Source organism: Gambusia affinis, linkage group LG14 (assembly GCF_019740435.1).
Source record: "Gambusia affinis linkage group LG14, SWU_Gaff_1.0, whole genome shotgun sequence".
In the NCBI taxonomy this organism is placed as follows: domain Eukaryota; kingdom Metazoa; phylum Chordata; class Actinopteri; order Cyprinodontiformes; family Poeciliidae; genus Gambusia; species Gambusia affinis.
The window spans coordinates 2,238,662-2,257,046 of NC_057881.1; the positions used below are offsets into that span (position 1 = coordinate 2,238,662).

The 18,385-nt window shown below is 38.5% G+C and overlaps 1 protein-coding gene and 1 long non-coding RNA gene across 4 annotated transcripts in view; one reads left to right on the forward strand and one right to left on the reverse strand.

Annotated features, from left to right (window-relative positions):
- The first annotated feature begins 344 nt into the window (after window positions 1–344).
- On the forward strand, window positions 345–1,383 carry LOC122843575. Its single transcript, XR_006372730.1, has 3 exons — window positions 345–439; window positions 897–1,140; window positions 1,243–1,383. It is a non-coding gene; the product is annotated as an uncharacterized LOC122843575 (long non-coding RNA).
- The window catches only part of cica (capicua transcriptional repressor a), a 46,523-nt gene continuing 28,574 nt past the window's right edge, over window positions 437–18,385 (reverse strand). For 2 of the 3 annotated variants that reach the window (XM_044138411.1, XM_044138410.1), the window contains 16 exons: window positions 17,020–17,202; window positions 16,038–16,164; window positions 15,373–15,545; window positions 11,990–12,122; window positions 10,767–10,849; window positions 9,443–9,806; window positions 9,202–9,344; window positions 8,253–8,395; window positions 7,068–7,287; window positions 6,080–6,365; window positions 4,852–5,027; window positions 3,672–3,850; window positions 2,291–2,442; window positions 2,034–2,168; window positions 1,261–1,389; window positions 437–1,107 (listed from right to left, as the gene is read on the reverse strand). In XM_044138411.1, coding sequence (XP_043994346.1) covers window positions 866–1,107; window positions 1,261–1,389; window positions 2,034–2,168; window positions 2,291–2,442; window positions 3,672–3,850; window positions 4,852–5,027; window positions 6,080–6,365; window positions 7,068–7,287; window positions 8,253–8,395; window positions 9,202–9,344; window positions 9,443–9,806; window positions 10,767–10,849; window positions 11,990–12,122; window positions 15,373–15,545; window positions 16,038–16,164; window positions 17,020–17,202 — 2,868 coding nt within the window. In that variant the 3' untranslated portion in view covers window positions 437–865. The remainder of the gene's footprint in view (window positions 1,108–1,260; window positions 1,390–2,033; window positions 2,169–2,290; window positions 2,443–3,671; window positions 3,851–4,851; window positions 5,028–6,079; window positions 6,366–7,067; window positions 7,288–8,252; window positions 8,396–9,201; window positions 9,345–9,442; window positions 9,807–10,766; window positions 10,850–11,989; window positions 12,123–15,372; window positions 15,546–16,037; window positions 16,165–17,019; window positions 17,203–18,385) is intronic. The other variant, XM_044138412.1, reaches the window with a different exon arrangement.

The following is an 18,385-nucleotide window of genomic DNA, read 5'->3' on the forward strand; positions in this document are numbered from 1 at the left end:
GGTTATTTCCACGGCAACAATAACGAGAAGAAAAGCAACGTCATTTCTGAGAAGTTTGGTTAAGATCCTGCTTTTCCGGAGTTTATGCCTCCAAATCTTTACATAATCTCATACAGACTCAGATATCCGGCTCTGTCCGTCGTAATGGCAACAACTGAAGGTGCAAAGATTGGTCACTACATCCCGATTCTGCGTCTCCGACTCTCTACAATCACGTGAAACGGTGCAGGCCGATGGCTTACTCCGACCCGGGTTGATTATCTTCGTGTGTGTGCGCACTGTCTGTCCTGCAGCATCGAGGGGCTGTGAGTTATCAGTGGAGGTCGTTGGGGTTGTGTTTGCAGGCCGACCACGGTGCTGAGGAGGTCAGAGGTCAGGTCGATGGCATCTGAGGGGTGGCTGGCTGGCTGGCAGCAGCAAACTGCATCTGCACGGTAAGGTAAGTGACATAGTGCCTTTGTGTGTCGTGTCCTTGGTTGCGGCAACAACCAAGCGTAACAGTCTGATTTGGTTTGTGTGTGTGTGTGTGTGTGTGTGTGTGTGTGTGTGTGTGTGTGTGTGTGTGGGCGTGGGTGTGTGTGTGTACCAGAGAGATAGAGAGTGTGTACCGCAGAGTTTGAGTCCCAAACTGCTGCAATGTGCTGAGCGCAGACCTGGGCAACATTCAAGATGAACGAAAATTCAAGAAGCACTTGCTGTGGTTCCCACACGTTAAGATTAGACAATCAAAGCTAGTCTTGAGGAGTCTTATTTTTGCCCAGGTCTAGTGGAAATCAGTGCCACACACCCTTCTCTCTTCCTCTTTCAGTGAAATTATTTTCCTGATTCCTGATCTCCTCCTTTGTGTTGTTTGTTTGTTTTTTTTTTACGATCCTTCGTTTTTCGGTTCCTCCAAGTTTTGGCCTTTGTCTCCCTGATGCTCCGCCCCGCCATCGTCCCGAGCTGATTGGCCGTGGGCCGGGCCGGGCCCAGCTTCGGACGACTCGAGCGTCCCCGGCGTCGCTGTCTGCATGATCTTCTGACGAACCTCGCGGATCTTCAACTGCAGACACAACTTGGTGGGGAATGTGTCCGGGTAGCGCGCCTGGAAGGAAGCCGTGGCCTGAGCTGCAGAGACGAGACAGAGAAGAGGAGGACAATGTTTGATCAATCAATTAATCAATCAAGTTTATTTGTATCGGACATTCCAGGAATACAACAATTCAAAATAAAACTAAACTTTGCTTTAATTGCTTTCATCAGGGCAGATGGTGGATCTACCTGAAGGAAAGAAGCCGTGTTCCTGAAAAAGCTGCATGACCAGCGCGCGACGTTGGTCCAGTGTCCTCCGCAGAGACGAGTACGGAACCCTGTCCGGGTCTCCCAGGGGGACGTCGGCTTCCGGACCTGCTGGAACAACAAACAACCCCACGAAACGGTTCATACATCATCTCACTGCAAAAAGATAAAATAAAATCTTACTACGTATTACCAAGCTTATTTGTATAAGATATTTAAGAAACAAGGCAGTTCAAAGTGGTTTACAGCATAAAAACATAACAGTCATCAGTTATGAAACAAGCAACAGACATTTCCAAAGACCATCGTCAGTTTAAATACATATAGTAGAAGGCTGACTTTATAACTGTCTTTATGTGTCTCTGAATGTTCCACTGCAAAAATACAAAATGGTAGTGATAATTTCTGTCTAGTTTCCATATTGCAAATATGTTAGTACACTTGGAATGACACAAAATAATGTAGAAGTGACATCAACAAGATGTAGGAGCTTATTTTAAGTTAATAAACTCTTAATATTGATGAAAAATGTCCAGTTTTATTGGCAGATTACTTCATATGGGAAAAATGTCTGCTAGTGAAACTAATACTTTTTCATTAAGAAATTACTGACTTAAAACAAACTGCTATATCTTGCTTAAAAGTTACTTAGGTTAGTTTTGTTTTATTTCAATGCACAAAGATATTTGCACCAAAAATACTTGGTAAGGTTTTGTGTTTTGCGGCACCTGGAGGCGACTCTCCGACAGTCGTACCTGGTCTGTCGAACGTAAAGATGTCTCCCTCGCACTTGGCAGCGCTTTTAGGGGTGCTGGGCTCCGAGCTGCAGCTGGAGAGACGGCGGGTCTTCCTTCTGGGGGAGCTGGGCTCTTCTGCCGCCCCGTCAAGATCTGGAGAGATCCAGCAAATTTATACATTTAAGAAAGAAAATCTAAAGTTTCAGGAAACTGCAACTAATGGGGATCCAAATAAGAGAGAAGAAGGAAATAAAAGTTTTGCAGGTCCGTCTCACCGGTGGAGTTGCGTCTCTTCTTGCGGTAGCTGCCCAGGATGGCTCTTGGAGAGGTGGCCAGGCTCTGCAGCGTCGGCGACGGAAGAACTTCCTCTGGGTTGAACTCTGGAAGCTCAGCAAAGCGCTCCTCGAACGACGTCTCTGACAAAACCCTGAAGATGAAAACATGGCCACTTCATCAGCTGACAAAAATATCATTTTCACTAAAAATAATCCAATCGCACTAAAATACAGCGATTTTAGTTGTTTTTACTCAACCATGAACTAAGCATTAATTATTTATATTGGGCAAGTAAAGTAATCATATTTTTATCTTTTGTAGGAACGAGATTGTAGATGGAAAATTTCAAGTGGTTTTCATGTTTTCCTTGTTAAATGAAAGGCATTCAGTTGCTTATCATTCTGAACTCCATTGAAGAAAACAGAAATTAAACGCAGGTTTGGGTTCGCCGAGGTGAACTTTAGAGGTCAAGTCAATGAGTTGATGTGGTCCTAGTTACCATGACAACAAAAGGAAATCATAAAACTTGGACAAGATTACTTTGTGTTGCATCTACTATCTTTGTGAATAGATTTTAATTTAAAAGTCCTAATTTGTCCTAATTTATCTAAACTGGATCTCTTTAAGCAAAATATATTTTTTGTCTTCATGTTTTTGTAGTTTCATTTGCTTTGACGTTCCACTGCGTCTAAAAATGTTCCAACATTTTAAAAAAATAAATAAATACTTGGCAGTTTTTTGGGTAATAAGTCGATGTTTTCTGTCTGGTGCCTGATAAACAAGCCGTTTCAAAAACCTCCTAATTGTTAAGTCTCATTCCAGGGGCGCTGTGCCGTTACCATAGCAACGCCAGACACGCCCAGCCCTGTTACCTAGCAACCCACGGCAGTCACAAAAATCACATCAGGGGCCACAAATGGCCCCCAGACCCCACTTTGAACACCCTTAGTCCAACTGAAGGATCTGATCTGGTTAAAATATAACGGGAATCTCCTCAGAGTGTTTTCTCAATCATTCAGGGCGACTTCTGCTATTCTTCCTCTCTCTCTCTGTGGCTTCCTCTCCTCTTCCCAGTGGCCTAAATAAAGCACGTCCAGGGTGCAGCACTCTGCCCACACACACACATGCAGTAAACAGAGCTCCCACTACAGCCTCATGAAGCTGGAAGTTGGCTCTGAAGAGATGCAGCACTGCTCCAAAATGAGAGCTAACAGATGGGAGTCCTGCTTCGTCCTCAGAATCTGTTTTTATGAGCAGATTTTAAAACGAACCAGGCAGATTTCACTTTTTCATCATCCAAAATCAGCAAGAAATATGTCTGAAATCCTGTTTTTATGTGGATATTTTCTGTTTTTAGAGCTTGTTTAAAAAGATACTCACTTGTCGTGAGAGTCGGGGGTCTTTTTGAGTGGAGGGGGGCGAAACTTAATTCTCTTGGAGGAGGAGGAAGAGGAGGAAGAAGAGGAGGAGGGGGTTTCCTTTTCTGCTGGTGGAGGTGGAGGCGGGTCCAGACCTGAGGACGGGGGCGGAGGAGGTGGAGGTGGGGAACGAGGTCCAGCCTGGTGAGGAACATGGTTCAGTAAGTCAGACATCTGGATTACCTGATAAAACCCTTACAATTAAATCAACATAATGCTGGAAGTGACATGATTTTATGTTAAAACGGTTTGAAAATCAAAACTTTAATTCCAGTAACTTAGTTAAGAGAGAGGGTCATCATGTTAGAAAAGAATTATGTTTGAAATTCCTTAACAATCCCTAAAAATAAAACATTTTTTATATGACCACTTCTATAATAATAAGGCAACAACACCTTACTACTAATGATAATAATAATACCGTAATATTTATTACTTTATGAATATGAAATTTATTCTTAAAATAATATTAATAATGTTAACAATAATAATAACTTAATTAATAGATAACATTGATACTGTTAAATTACTATATTAATTATTGATTCATTTAATTAATAAATAATAGTTGTTATTAACATTATTGATGAAACTATTACATTTATTAAACATATTAGCAATAATTTAATTACTATTGCTAAGTTTTGTAATAATAATTAGCAATAACAACAATAATATCTACTAGTTGTAGATTAGTTTTACCTATATTAATGCTACCCTAATTAATACCTATATTAATTGATATAGGTATTAATTACCTATACTGACAAATAATAGATATAAAACATGTTAATGAGGTCTCGTGTTTGCAGGAAGTACTGATACCATATTTGGATTTGAAGCGTTTTCACTACATTTTCTCATCTTACAACTATTTTACATCTTCGTTCCATCTGTTTATTTTTATTTTTTACATTTTATTCATTTGCTTTTTTATTCCGTTGAAAAGTTGCAACATTATTTATATCTTTTAACTTAAGGAAATAAATTCACTTTAACTGCGGAGGAAACTTAATTTCATTTAACTGAAACAACCATCATGAATGCTAAGCTAGCATACAGTAAATAAAATATTCAGGTTTGAAAACATAAAGACGTTCATAATGTTTGTTATGACAGAATTATGTTCTGACTGTTTTTACCTCTTTGCTGTTATTTGTCGTGTTGCGGTCGTCTCTGTCCATTTCTCTGGATTCCTTCTTGCTCTCCTTAATCACTTCATCTCGCTCTTCATCTGCCTCACTTTGTCGCTCCCTCTCAGTTTCATCACACATATTTTCTTCCTTAATGCTCAGGCTGATGTCTTCTTCTTTTTTCACTGGAAAACAAAACAAATCAAATGAATCTCTGACAAAGAAACAAAGAACCAACTTTTATTCTGTTTTGGTTTGTAAAAGCTGAAATTTCCAAACAACCTTGCAGCCTTTGAGCCAAAATCTGCTTTCCACATCAGAGTTTCTGTATCATATCTGCATTGTATCATATTTCTTAAAGCAAACAAGTTTTCAGCAGAAAGGACACATAGTGCTCCAAAGCCACAAAATATTTCTCCTAGAGGTTGTGTTTTTCAGAAAAAACTGGAATTAGAATCCAAATATTCAACTAATTAATTATTAAAAGAGTCCATCTGTGATTTTTATATGTTCCAAACAACAACCTGAAAGCTGATTTGAAAGCAACACAGACCTTTTCATATTTTATTGTTTTTTCAAGAATATAGGGCATTTTTGCATAATTGAGGTTTTGCAACCTATTCAGTCTAATTCTATAACTTGTACTCTGAGTGACGCCATAATATTACATTATTATTCATTTTACAGAATATTTTTATTCCCCTTGTGCACTTTGTGAACCATTTGAAACAATGTTTGTTGCTGTTTATTTTTACATTTCTTATATTTTAAGGTCAAAAAAATGACAATAATTCATATCAGTAACAAAAAATAACAAAATCAGATGAAAGAAATGTTTTCTAAATCAGTTTGTTTCAATATAAAACTTTAACAAAATATGCAGGTGTGTGTGTGTGTGTGTGTGTGTGTGGTGAATTTTTGGATAAAAAACATGTTTGTTTCTCATTCAGTGGGTAGAAAATTAAGAAGAGTAAAAATACTTCATAATAAAATTACTAAAGTAAAAGTAATAAAGAACTTTATAGTAAAAATACTCCTAAAAGTGATTTTTTACAAAAAAGTTATTTAAGTACATGTAACTGAGTAAATATAACTGGTTATTAAAAAACTCTGCAGAAGTGAAAAAGTGTATTGGTGCATCCTAAGTAAAACCCAAATCCTGATGGATAAATCCTTGCACTGTTCTGTTTTTGATTGTAAAGTTTGCAGATCATGAACTGGACTTGTGGACGTTTACCTGCTGCGCCTCCGTTTTCACAGCTGCCCATCGAGCAGCTTGTGTTGCAGCCTGACGGCCCTTCGGCCTCAGAGTCCAGCTGGCTCTCCTGTTTCACCTCCACCTTCATTCCGGTCCCCGGCTGAAAGGTCGCCGCCGCCGAACCCTGCACCGCTTTGGTCGACGGGGAAGCCGGGTTTATCGCGTCCTGGGCTGGAGAAGCCACGGCAGGCGGCACAGCAGCTGCCAACGGGACCACACCGGTCGCCAGGGCAACGGTTTGTGCAGGGTAGATGGCGGCTAGTACCTGAAAGGTCATATAAAGCAGGTTTAAGGTTGGTGAAATACATACTGAAGGTCATGGTTGGGCTTATGAGTGGACAGCACACACAAATTGATGCTGCCTGTGTCAGGAGTCACAGAGGCTCTATCTATTTAGCTAATATCTATATAGAACTGAGCAGTGCTAAAATAAAAAACAGCAGATCTACAGTTTTTAAATGAGCTTCCAGTAGTGGACTCAGTTAACCACAAAACAATTTCCCCTAGCTCTAAAGTACAAATTATAAACACCAAAACAGTATTTAACAGAAACTAATACTAAAGCACTATAGCAACCTGGTAGTTAAAAAAAGCTAAATGCTAAAAGCACCAACTTCAACTCAAATTATATCTGAGATTTTCTGACAACAATCCTCCAGCATCAATTTAATTTTGACATTTTGAATTATATGTTCCATAATGTCCTTAGATATTGTATTTATGCTTATGTTTTCTCTGGTGCCTGGGTTTTATTTTGTGCCTGTATGTTTTTTATTCTAAATAATATAATTGAGATAAAAAGAGTGATAGAACCGGAGGAGAAGAAATAGAAATGCTGCGTAAATGTTTTCAGCCACTTCAAAATAAGAGCATGACTATAAACAACCTTATGAATTAGCGCTTTGGAATTTATCCGAGCTTGGTGCGCTAAATGCTAGTAAGTTAGGAAAAGTTAGGTTGTCAGTACCTGACGGCCCGCGGCGGTCTGACCCGGAGGCGTTTGCGACTGAGCGCCGAGGGGCGGAGCCTGAGCCAGCAGAGGCTGAACCAGGGTCTGTCCGGCCGGGGCGATGGCGGTGAACCCCAGAGTGGCCAGGTGTGACGAGAGATAGGCCGGCCCGGGAGGCTGGGCACTCTGCTGGGGCGTCGCCGTGGTAACGCCTGGGCTGGACTGGACATAGGTGATTCTGAGGGACACAAACCGCATTAGGCTCCACCAACTGATTTCAATATGAATATTGTTTAATTCTTCTAGGTTTTCTTTAGATTAGCAAGAATTTCCTGTAATATGTAAGTTTGTCGTAATAAACTGATTCTAAAGGTTTTTATTTGGTTTTAAAGCAGTTTTTATTTGGCTGCTTTTCCCACTGGTGTTCGCAAAACTAGCTAAGTCAACCACAAAGTCAAATCCAAGTGCCTTTCAAGCCTTTCAAAGATAAATTTGTAAGATTTTCCAGAACCATAACAAGTTAGGATAAGTATATGAGCTCAAAACATGTTTATTACAATAAATGCTAAAAATTATTCTTGGATAATAAGACTCTATGTAGACTCTGGGTACTTAGGAAAAGCTAACCCTGTAATGCTAAACCAGAAGCTAATGCTAAAGATCCACACTAACACAGTGTTTAATGGGAAGCAATGTTACAGTGCTTTACCAGCACGTTATATAACAGAAGCTAATGCTAAAGCGCTACGCCAACCTGGTACATAACAGAAGCTATTGCTAAAGCGCTACACCAACCTGGTACTTAACAGAAGCTAATGCTAAAGCGCTACACCAACATAAATCTCAGCAGCAGCTTATTGGCATTTTTAAATCGACTGAATCTTGTATTAAAATTAAATTAGGAGAAATTAGGACTAAAAACTTATAATACATAACTGGACCTGATCTGACCTGTACTGGAATATGTAGGTTTGATTTGAACTGATCCTAAACCAAACTGACTTTAAGGTGTTGAATGTGAATTAGCCTGGATTGAGACCAGTTTAATTGTTCTAACTTATAAGAGTTTAATTAAATCTGTATATTTTACCACTACATGGTGACTTCAGTTAGCATAGCTGTAAAAAACTAAATCACCATCTGCAGGTGTTTATGTTTAAGCTACAATTTAATGTTTCAGCTTTGACATGTTGCTTTAGTGACCTGGTGGGCGGGGAGGTCAGCAGAACAGGCTGAGGCGGGGCGGCTCCTGGAGCCATCACTGTCGTCATGGATACGGGGAAGGGGCTCCCAGGGCTCGGATGGACGTTGGTCTGCACCACGGGCATGGAGGTGAGCTGGATGATCTGAAAGGAGAAACAAAGAAACAAAAACATGAAGAAAATATAGTAAATAAAGCAAATATTAATGTCACATTGGCATAAACGTTGCATCTCAAAGAAAGGGTATGGCAGGAAGTTTTAACATAAATTTGGAGGCAACACATTTTGTTTTGATTAAAATATCTCTAATTGTATAAGTCAGATTTACCATTAAGTTATATGGAGGCTTTAATTTAAGAGAATAAATTACTGATTTTGTGAAACATATCTTTCAGATATCAACAAATAAATAAGGATTAGTCATTAAGTAAATTTGAGATATGTCACTTTAATTAAACATTTTAAATGTTTATTTAGGTATATAAATTTGACTAATGCAAATTAAATTGCAGATCCACTGAAACCAAACAATCTGCCATAATCTTGGTAGATATTTTGGCAGGCCGTCTTAACATAAAAATGGTTTGATAATTACATTCTAGATATCTGAAAATGAGTGTTGACTATCCTGAATGGTAATTTCACAATTCACAGTAGCCAAAATGTAGTTGTTTCTAGTCAAAACAAATTTTCAGACAAAGCTGATTTTATGATGAAATGGCCTTCCATAAAAGGTAACCCGCAGCATTTCTGCAATGTTAAAGGAGCAGCAGAATTAAAACAAGCTGTTGGCAAAAGTGAAGGAGCTGCAGGAATCAAGCTAAATATGAAAGCATGTATTTATTTTATTTAAAATTTTTAATACATTTTCCCACAAACTGTTTTTCAGTTGAATTGTGCGGCCATTTTGTTTGTTTCTGGTCTCATAAAGATGATGAAATCACGCTCACCTTGTTTCCCGTCGCGGGGCCGTTCTGCACAGGAAGAGGCGGAGCCACCAGGGAGATGGAGGGCTGAGGAGGCGTGGACCCCGTCCTCACTGTTGCCATGGGAACCAACATCTTGCTTGGCAACACCGATGCCTGAGCTTGGACTGGGGAAAGGGAAACGTAGAAGAGATGAGTTATCTTACTCTTTGGGGCCCAAGGGGCGTAAATCAGTGAGGATGATGATGATGAAGATGGTGCCCACCCCCCGCAGCGAGCTGAGTGGCGGCTCCTCCAATCAGAACGTTGGTCTTCTTCTCCTGCGGGAGTGAGCTGAGAGCGGCGCCGCCGTCCACCGGTTTGCTGGCGATAGCGATGGGAGCGCTGGCGGCCTGGTGAACCGCCGGGGGCGCCGCCCGGACCCCGCCCAGAACCTGGCCCTGCTGGAGCGGACCGACCGAGACGCCTGACCCGCCTCCGGACACTTCCTTCTTCCTGTTACCGCCCTCTTCCTGCTCCGCTGCGCCCTGCTTCCTGTTCCTGTCCTCGCCGTCGCCAGGACCTCCGGCCTCGTCCTTAGCGGAGGAGTCGGACATGGAGGGGGAGGAGCGATTCTCCGGCTGGACGCCCTGAGAAGAAGAGAGGAAGCTTCTCAGCTTATAGTCCAGTTCATTTGGTTCAAATAGGGACCAAAGCCACAACATTTGTTACATTTTCAGTTGTTGCTGTTCCCCTACTCGCCTGTGGGGGCGCTGCACCAAGAATCTAAAACTCTGAAGAAGACACTGAGCACAACTTCCTTCTTTGCAAAATGTAAACAAAAATGTAGTGGGGTCATGTTTTGGTTGATTGTCATTGATAAAAAAAAACCCATAAGCCATTTCTGCCGCTAGCGCTAGATTAGCACGTTTGTTTTGGTTGAATTTACCCAGAAGGCCGTGGGAAAGCAGAAATAATAGAAAAGGTGTAAGTGGAAATAATATAAAGAACTACAAGGGATAAAAAGTAGAAAAAGGGAATATGATAAAATCTGTAATGCTCATTATGAACAGATTTACAGTCATGATGGTTTCTGATGAGCTGCTTGTTTCCTGATCAGTTTTAGGATTTAGGATCCATCTGCAAAAATACAAAAATCTGGCTTTGATAGTCAACAACATCAACATTATAAACAAAATCCCAGGCAACATTTCCACATTTTGCAATGCCATTTTATCTGTTAAATTAGAAACATTAATATTTGTACTTTTTTGGAGTGTTTTTATACTTTATCCTCCAGCACAGTGTAGGATTTGTTTTCATTGAATTAAAGTTATAATGTGTCTATCTTTTTGTTCTTGGGTGTTAGTAATTTCAACTGTTTATACATTTATATCTAATGTTGCCAGAAACCATAGATAAATTCTTTGTTTTTGCTCACAATGAAGCTGATTCTGGTCCACATTCCCGTTTTTACTTTTCCACATGCCTCATTCTGCTAGAGTTTCACTTTTGCTGCAGGTTTAAATTTGTTTTAATGTCCTATATTTACATTTCATGTCTGTACAGACCTAAATATCCAGCATGAGGATGAGTAATCCTCCACCAACCTGTCCGTCCGGTTCGTCCTCGTCGCTGTCTGTCACTCTCTCCTTGCACTTGAGGTCAATGGAGCCTTCAGGGCACGAATCCTCTGAGGGCGGAAATATGAGACACTGTTAACGTTACGGCAAAGCAGACTCTCAGCACAAACTTGTACATGCTATGACATGATTATACACACACGCAAAGAAATCTGAATCAAAATGCAGAAAGAAAGTGAATTGTTGGTGGAATAGCATCAAAACCAGATCCAGATCCGATTTTAATGAATTATTTTTCTACCTTTATTTTATAAAAATGACAAAATGTTTTCAAAAAGTCGCTTTATTTCCTCCTGTTAGTTGTATGAAGGGAGTGTTGGGGCTTGACTATGAGTATTTTTGTTTAAATAGGAAAAATAAAGACACAATTTTACCAGAAGAAAGTCTGAAAATGAGGAGATGAGCTTCTCATAAAATTACTACTTCATTCTTTTAATATTACACCATTATTAAGGTAATATTAAATCTTTATTCTCGAACAATTTTGACTTTATTCTCATGCAACTGTATTATTTTAACATTATGACTTTATTTTTGTAAAAGAAATAAAATCTTAGCCTGATTTTCATGTTTTGTCATAGAGTTCATCTGAATGGGAAGTCCAAATAAAAAGCTGTTAAAAAAACAAGATGGCCGCCGCGGCCGTGCTGACGTCACTCTGAAATCGAAGGAGTACAACTTTTCTTTCTTTCTAGTTTGTAAATGGCCGCATCATCCTCCCCAGATTGACAAGCAGGAACAGTTGGTTTTGGTAAGACTCTTCAATTTTAAATATTTTACTTCACCAGTTTAACATTTGAGTGTTATTTTCATCAAATTAACAAAGTAACTGTAAAATGTAATTAGTTTTATCTTTTTATGCATCTCTAATGATGGCTTCTTGATATCATTTTGTTGTTGGAGAATAAAACATGAAAACAGAGCTGGTTTTGCAGTGACTTCCTGCCTCCAAACTGCTAGTATCGCCATGACCAAACTGTAATCTCTGGTCTTATTTTAGCTGCAGCAGTTAATCGTCGGCACTCACGAGATGACAGGTCTGCTGGGGCTTTTTTCTCTCTTTCTTTCTGTCAGCGCTGACACAATCGTTCTGACTCAGAAGGCCGAATTTCCTGACCATCATGAGAAGTGAAACTATCACTTTGTGGTGATGAAGAAGCCTCTCTGCTCACTCAGCTCGGATAACTCACCCATCACGTCGTCGTCTCCTTCCTCCTCGCAGATGACCATGCGCTCCTCGTCGCTGGTCACATCCTCGTTGGCGCCGCTGTGGTACAAAGACTGAGGCGGCGGTCGGCTTCGAAACAAGCCGGTTCCGTCCTCCTGGCAGAACAGGAAAAACAGAAAAATTATAAAAGTACAGAATAATTTTTTTGAGTGTTCAGCCAAATTTTGCAAACACAGTATTAGTTGATATGGAGATTTTTTTTTAAATTCAATTACAAGAATTCATTTTTACCCCATTTATAATATTATCAAAATAAAGATGCTGTACTAACAGATGAAAGTTATAAAATTAGGACAAAAAAGTTGCTTTTATGAGAAAAATAAAATTGACTCAGGAATGCTGTAATTGTTTCAAAATCCTGCTGCTGAAATTTGATGAAGTTATTGATGAAGTATTTCCTTATTTATAAAATAGAAACCAAAGTACATCATAAGATCATTTATTCTCACATTATTACAAATTTATGCTCATATTATGACTTTATTTTCACATTATTACAAGTTTATTATTATAACTTTATTGTCATACTAGTGTGACTTTATTCTTTATTTTCATATTAAAACTTTATTTACATGTTACAAATTTATTTAGTAGTATGACGACTTTCTTCTCATAATATTAAGACTTTATGTTGACATATTTCTAACTATTTTCATGTTATGACGACTTTCTTCACGTATGACTTTATTTTTATATTATGACTTTGTTCTCACTTTATTATGACTTTATTTTCTTCATCTGATGACTTTATACACATTATTTAAACTTTTTTCACGTATGACTTTATTTTTTGTAATGTTATGACTTCATTCTCATAATTTCAAAAAACAAATTACTCTCTCAAATGAGGTCTGGTGAAATAAGAGTTTAATATTTGGCCATAATGAACATTATTATTATTTACTGTGCGGTGTCCTGTATCAGTCTGGACTGAACTGCCACGCAGCAAAGAAGAAGCCATTACTCTGAACGCATCATAAACAGGTCAATATTTGAGCTTTTCTCTCCGTAGCAAACTCTTTGATTCCTTTTCAATCTTTTATGTTTTGTTTAAAATGTTTTGTACACCATAATGGTTCAGGTTTGGATTTACAACCACTAATTACAAAATAAATTCAGATTACAATTTGCAAAGACCTTTCTTTTTGGAGACATTTCCTGTGTCCGGTTGCGTTTGACCACCAGGAAAAAGAGGGAAGCTTTCTGAACTGTGAAGACGGAAGTGGCAGCATCGTGTTTCGGGGAGTTTTACTCAAAATAGATAACATCTTGAGGAAAGAACATTGTGTGAAAATATTGAAGCAGACCAGATGACAAGGAAATGTACGTAAAGTTCTGCTTTTGCAAAAAAAAAAAAAATAAATCATTGAGAAAACAACCCAAAACAGGAAGAACTGCCTAAGAGAAAAGTGTTTAATTTTATTCAGTCCATGCAAGCTTCTGCTTTCAACTGGGTATCAAACTCTCCGTTCCAGATTAAAAGTAGGCCTGAAGATCTTACGTCAACACAGAAATGGAAATAAAGATCTAACAGAAATGCCAAGACTGGCGTCTCATATTCACACCTCTTTTTGTAGCAGTTACAAGACGAGCAGAAGTTTCACAACATCCCACGTAGTAGTTTTTGCACTTTTGCTGACAAACACGCAACCAAACAACAGGAGAAATCGAATGCATGCCACAAGCTCTCAAACAAGCGTCCTGAAACAGAGAAGCTGGCCGGCCAGCCTGTGTGCGTGCATGCATGCATGCATGCGCTGCTCCCCTGTGATTTGAAGGGATGCAGCAGCAGCAGAGGCGAAAGCTTGAGAAGCCAAAGCCTTGCACTCCCACAGAACTTTCAGTGGGTTCTGCCTGCGACAGCATGCAGGGGAGAGTCCATTTTGTGCCTTTTTGATTCGTAGAATTCAATCAAATGATTCTGAAGAAGTCGGTGCTTTTATTCACACACGAGCTTTGCAAGTTTATTCATCCACAGAACCGTGCAATCTAAACAAAAACCTAAATAATAGGCCTGTGGTATTAAGCAATATATTAATTAATCGCACGGTAAATTAAAAATGATCTCAATTGCCATTTGCATGATTTATAGTTTTTCTCTTTTCTACTAAAAACTGAATAACAAAAGTCTTCAGTCTGGTGTTTTGATCTCAACTAGCCTTTTTTCTGAAGAACAATTTTGTTTACAGAGACTTCGTAGTTCACTATGCTCATTATGGCATTAAGAATGATTTTGTGGGGAAAAAAGTACTAAACATGTTTTGTATAACTCCGTGGGAAGCTTAATAGGTCACCTTTACAATGTTTTCCAGTTGCAGTGTTGAGAGTTTCATCACTGAGTGGGCATATTTTCTTTACTGTGCCATTATTGTTGGCATATTAACAACAATATAATATGGTCATTTTGGTCTCAAAATGACAATATTATCTTTTATCTAAATAATTTCTGGGACAATTTGTCATCCAGTAAAATTGTTATAGTGACAGGCCTGACAGAAACTTCGTCTTTTATCCTCCTTTTGTAGAATATTTTTAAAAGGGGGCTCTTTGATGCAAAATTGATGTTTTTGTGCCTCCATTTGGGTCTCAACTGCTTTCTAAAAAGTGCTTCAGAAGGTCACCCACCCATTTTGTGGCACTAAATAGTAACCTAGCAACCACAGTGGAATTCCTCCCGTTACCTGGCAACCCAAGTGGAACTCTAGCACATTTGGTCAGTTAGCTTTACTGCTGAACATGATCATGTTGTTTACAGGACTTCATAATTTATTATATTTGTTGTTTCTGTTTGTTTTTTTTAAATGTCTTCCAGTTTCATTGTTTAATATTTGTTAGAATTGAAAATCTTTGAGAATGTGTTCCTGCATTATTACCATCATATTACTTGAAAATGGTCTCAAAACAACAATATCATTGTTTATCACATTAACTTCGGGGACAATTTATCGTCCAGCAAAATGTGTTATTGTTGTATAATTGTGCATCTGTTTGCAGCCATTTTTATGTTTGGGGTAAAAGTTGAGCTGGGGGCGTGGCCAGCTGCAGCTAATCAGGATTTAAAGAGACAGAAGACTAAAATCTCACTATCTAAGGAATATTTTGTGTACAAAGGAACATTGTATAATTTATCCTTTAAGGACAAATTAATGAGAAATTGGGTGTCTTTGTTGAAAACTACCACCTAAACACATCTGCCTTTGTGTTGTTAGATGGTTCTGCTACATGATTCTAGTTAAAAATCTTGAAAAGGTTCCATCAAAGCATTTTGATAAGAAAGTTTCTTTGTTATTTTTTGTCTCTTGAGTTATTTTTCTGCCTGGGAGGCTCAGATTAACGACCTCATACCTTCTCCAGCTCCCGCTGCCTCTCCCTCTGCTCCAGGGTGTGAACGGCACTTTGGGAAAAGGCTCGGGGACGGGGGTGTTGGCCCCCCGAACCCCTCCCTCGACGCTCCGCTGCCCCCGGCCAGCCCGGACCTCCACCTTTTCCCTCCAGCACCTGGGTCTCTGAGAGCGCATCTGGGGGAAGGAGAAGAAAAGATTCATCAGGGAACAAGATGAATAAAACTTCACATACATTTTGGATTGTTTTTTATTTATTTATTTATGATGTTGGAAACGTGAGTTTCTCTTCTTATTGCAAATAAATTAGATTATGGGTTTTGGATTTCATTTTAAAATATCTAATGTTCAGAAATTTCTTTTAAAAGGTGAAATTGGAGAACAATTAAATCAGTTTTAAGTTGGATTTTTAAGATTTTTCATAAACCAACATGAAAGCAACCTTTTGGGTTCAAACACTTCTCAAAGATTTCAAACTTTGGAGATAAAAATGATACAGATGAACTACAGAAAGGCATTTCTGTTATAATTACTAATAAAAAAATACAAAAATGTGGTTTTTTTTAAGTTGGTACCAAACTAAACCAGCTGTTGAAGCGGTAAAGAAATGAAATGAAGTGAATATGTAGCAGAGATTTGAAAAATGCTCAGAAATGTTTGCAGACTCACCCATGCTCTCCGACATGCTCCGCTCCCGCAGCTCCTTCGGCGTCCCCCGGCCCTCAGACAGAGACTTCCTGCGGTCTTTGTTGCACCACTTCCAGTCGGGGTGGGCCTTGAAGTGAGCCTCTTTCACCTGCAGGAGGAGAAGAAAGAACGGAAAACTGAAAATCCAAAGCAGTAGAAATGTTAAAGTTTTACTTCCAAAGACTCAGATTTTATTTACAGAATATGTTGCAGAGTCTCTACTAAATATGGACAATAAATTGTTTAATCAGTTTATTACATTTTTGTTTTTTTAAGATTTAAAGATTTTTGTTGTAACGTGACATCAAGGGGGCGGCCATCTTGTTTGACAAGCAGCTTTTATTTGGATTTTTAATTAAGATCAATTCTACAACTAAAAATTGGAGCCAAGCTAAGAGTTATTTTTTATTATTATATGTCTTATAAAATCATAATATTAAAAGAATACAGTTGTAAAATAAATAATATGAGAAAAAAGTTTTAATATTACCAAACTATTGTGTTCATATTTGAATTATTACCTTATCTTTAAAAACAATACAAGATAATCAGCTTTCCTAATTTTATTTTATTTTCATGTCTTTATAAACTTGTGTCTTAGTTTTCCTAACCTTATGACTTTATTCTGTTAATATTACATTATTGTTGTACAACTTTATCCTCGTATTATGATGACTGTGTTCTCGTAGTTAAAATATGTAAAAGTCGTAGCCTGGCCCTATTATTCTTTCTGATGACCTGAAATCAAATTCCAAATAAACAGAATCTGTGAAACAAGATGGCCGCCCTGGGCCTGCTGACGTCACTATGGAAACAAAACCTTTGGTACAAAAATCTCCCCTCAAAGAATCCACATCTTCCAAACACGAAATCTTCAAAATTGACTGATAAAATCAAATCTGTAACGAATGAAGATTTTTGTGCAGCCTGTCTGTTTGAAATGAGTGAGGGTTTCCATGGTAACCTGAAAGGCCAGGTCGTGGTACTTCTGCTTCTCGTTGGGGCCCAGAGCGTACCACCACTCGCCCAGGATCTTGCTGACGGTCCGGTTGTCCTGGTTGGGGTGCCGCTGGTGCACCAGCGCTCGGTGGCGTTTACTGAAGATCATGAAGGCGTTCATGGGGCGGCGGATGTAATCCTTCTCCCTCTGGGTGGATTTCAGAGGCAGAAAAACATGCGATTACCGTAGTTCCTACGGCAAACAGCTTAGCACACTTTAAATAAGACAAAACCTTCAGCAAAATGTAACTTGTTTCAAGTCAATAAAACACTTCTACTACCAGTACATTTTAATCAATATTGGGGAAATATTGACTTAAAGCAAACCCCTACATCTTGCAGAAAAGTTATTTATAAAGTAGTTTTGTCTTATTCAAGTATACTAAGATATTTCTGCCAGAAACTAGACCAAAAATACTTGGTAAGAATTTGTGTTTTACAGTGTATCTGTGTCATTTCTGATTCCAAATAAGAATCTGAAAAGTGTGGTGTGCATCAGTACTTAACACAAGTGCAGAAAATTCCTTAAGAAACTTTGCAGTGCTCATAAAAAGTATTCACTGTTTTGGAAGTTTTACTTTTTTTTCTTTTGCTTTTACGAATCAAAAGAAATTTTTTTTTTGCCTCCAGAAAATCCTTTAAAAAAATAGTTTATGTCAAATTAAAAACTGATGTTTGCAAAATATGACAATAAAATAAAACTAATTAAGATAAAATAAGGGCTTCATGTTGAGTATGGAGGTCCAAACCTGACATAATTAGAAATAAAAGCAGAAATATTTTTGTTTTTTCTCTGTTATTTTAGTTTCTGGTGTCGTTTTCAGTTAATTGAGTCTCCGTGTTGTCCTGTCCACCCCCTGATTGTCCCCAGCTGCCCCTTGTTTCCCCTGATTATCTCCCTGTGTATTTAAACCAACTTCCTTGTTCTTTGTCGGGTCCTTGTCTTGCTGTCTCGTCTTCTGTCATGTCTGTCGTCAGTATGTTTTGTTGTTTTTTTATAGTAACCAGTTGCTACCAGCTGTGAGTCTTAGCCTTCCGCTCATTCTGTGCTGCCTGGACTTTAATGATTATTCATCATTAAATCATCACTTCCCTTATTTCAACCGGGGTCCACAGCGTCAGCCTCACCATCACTAACCACAAATTATAGCAAATATATATATTTTGTTTCATTTTACACGTGTTTAATCAAGAACAAAATATAAAAGGTTCTTGTCAAAAATATGTTTAATGAAAATGCAAAACAAAATATATAGATTTTTTTTAATGAAAAAACTTGTTTTCATCAGTTTTGGTCCTCCATAGTTGAGAAGATGAAGGGAAGATGAATG